The sequence below is a fragment of the Myotis davidii genome, unplaced genomic scaffold (genome assembly GCF_000327345.1).
Source record: "Myotis davidii unplaced genomic scaffold, ASM32734v1 scaffold274, whole genome shotgun sequence".
Taxonomy (NCBI): domain Eukaryota; kingdom Metazoa; phylum Chordata; class Mammalia; order Chiroptera; family Vespertilionidae; genus Myotis; species Myotis davidii.
The window spans coordinates 1,686,585-1,688,855 of NW_006285613.1; the positions used below are offsets into that span (position 1 = coordinate 1,686,585).

Sequence of the window (2,271 nt, forward strand, 5' to 3'; positions counted from 1 at the left end):
CACCCGGCAGCCTCTATGGGGCTTCTTCTGCATACACTCATCCGGCAGCCTCTATGGGGCGCCTTCTGCAGACACTCACCCAGCAGCCTCTATGGGGCGCCATCTGCGTGCACTCATCCGGCAGCCTCTATGGGGTGCCATCTGCGTGCACTCACCTGGCAGCCTCTATGGGGCACCTGCTGGATCCTTGAGCTCACTCTCTGGGGCTGAGAGGGTCAAGCAGAACTAACAGGAGGAGGAGTGGGCCAAGCCTCAGGAGCAAGGCACCTGTAAGGTCACCCTGTAAGTTCACCCTGTAAGGTCACCCTGTAAGGTCACGTCTTGGGAAGGGAGACCCTCACAGAGCTGGGCTTTGACCAGGGGTCAAAGGGCAAGCCCCCGGGCAGAGGGGGGTGCAGCAAAGACCAGTCTGAAAGGACTCCGGACACACAGCCTGAGTTTGATCCTTCTCACCCTTGTGCTGTGTGGCCTTGGGCAAGTTACTGAACCTCTCTGTGCCTGAGTTCCCACTTGTACCGTGCGGCTTTAATAGTATCTGCCTGGCTGTGTTGTGTTAAGAGAAGGAATCCGTCTGGAGTGCCCAGTGCAGAGCCTGTGCAGTCGTCACCCCGGGAAGTGCTGGTTTCTATCCCACGAGGATGTCGGTGCGTGAAGGCAGGGCGGGTCAGCTCTGTTGGGGGGCATTCCCAGTGCCTGGAAGTCTCGCACACAGTGGGGTGCATAGCGCACGCTGACAAGTGGACTGTGTAGAGGGGTGGGGGTGGGGGGCTGCAGCCAGAGGGCAGGGCCGTGTGGACAGAGGTGAGGCCAGGAAGCACTACCCTGAGGCTGCCTGGGGGCGGTGGGGAGCTGTGGGTCCTAAGCCTGGGCACCCTGTCCTCAGACCTGGCCTCCAGCTCCCGCCAGGAGGGGCGCCTCCACCTGGGCAGGGCTCAGAGCCCCAGGGAGGACAGGTCACCCCAATGAGAGACTTCAGTGCCGAAGCCCAGGCTCCGTGTTGTTGCCCTTGGCCCTGATCTCTATCGGGATAATAGGTTTTTGTCTCCATTCTGTCTCCAGTTTATTTGCACGCCCAAGACTCCAGGTAACTGCCCCTCCCCGCCAGGGGGCTGATGGCAGAGCAGGAAGCATGCCAGCAGCCCGCAGTGCAGACCCCACAGTGCAGACCCCGCAGTGCAGACCCCGGGAGCCTGGCTGGGCCCTGCAGGGAGCGGGTGAGCCAAGCGGGGCTCTGAGGAGTCTGGGACCTGCGGGCCCTTCCCCATTCCCACCGCCCCCCCCAAACCACAGTAAGGGAATCACCCCAACGCTGTGACCAGACCCTCAAGGCCTGAGGTGAGAGCCTCGTGGGGAATGCTGCACCCTACCCCCTAGCTCCCGGCTTCTCTGGCCTCAGGCCTCTGCCCCTCCTGTGCCCAGGTCCCCAGGGTCATCCCAGCCCAAGCAGAGCCTTGAGGGCAGAGCCATGAACTGGAGCTGGGCTCCCGCCTCCCAGCCTCCCAGCCTCCAGCCTCCCACCTCCCAGCCTCCCACCTCCCAGCCTCCCAGTCTCCCAGTCTCCCACCTCCCAGTCTCCCACCTCCCAGCCTCCAGCTTCCCAGCCTCCCAGCCTCCCAGCCTCCCAGTCTCCCAGCCTCCCAGTCTCCCAGCCTCCCAGCTGCCCAGGCTCCCAGCCTCCCAGCCGCCCAGCCTCCCTGCCTCCCTTCCTCCCAGCCTCCCAGCAGCCCAGCCTCCCTGCCTCCCAGTCTCCCAACCTCTCAGCTGCCCAGGCTCCCAGCCTCCCCTAAGGTTAAAAATTATTGGGCCAGGCCCTGGACTGGGAGCTCACCCAACCTCCCAGTCTCCCAGCTTCCCAGCCTCCCAGCAGGGAAGGCAGCTGCTCAGGCCCCATGTAGCAGAGCAACCTCAACTCCTGGCCCCCAGCCCCTCCTCCCACCCCCTACCCCTGCCCTGAGAATACGAGGAGCCCCAGGCCACCCCTAGCCTCTTGCCAGGGCTGGAGCTCAGCCTCAGACAGGAAGAGTCCAGCCCCCAGGCCCTTTGGCCTCGGGACACCGAATGCCAGCACTGGGCTGGTCCTGGCTCCGGCTGCGCCTCCAGGTGACTGGGACGCCTGGGTCCGGCACCACCCACCGGCCCCATCCCGGCTCCACTCACTGGTTGTGCTTGTTGGGGGAGCCCTTGGCCGGGGAGCCCTTGGGGGACCCCTTCCCCTGGGCGCCTTTGCTCAGCCCCTTGAACATGGTGGTGGAGGCAGGTGCTGGCTCAGGC

The 2,271-nt window shown here is 64.7% G+C and overlaps 1 protein-coding gene across 1 annotated transcript in view; it reads right to left on the minus strand.

Annotated features, from left to right (window-relative positions):
* Positions 1-2,265, minus strand: part of EVPL (envoplakin) — a 19,075-nt gene extending 16,810 nt beyond the window's left edge. Inside the window, 1 exon segment of the mRNA XM_015559211.1 lies at positions 2,158-2,265. Within this exon segment, the coding sequence (XP_015414697.1) occupies positions 2,158-2,243 (86 nt within the window). The 5' untranslated portion in view covers positions 2,244-2,265.
* Positions 2,266-2,271: the final 6 nt, after the last annotated feature.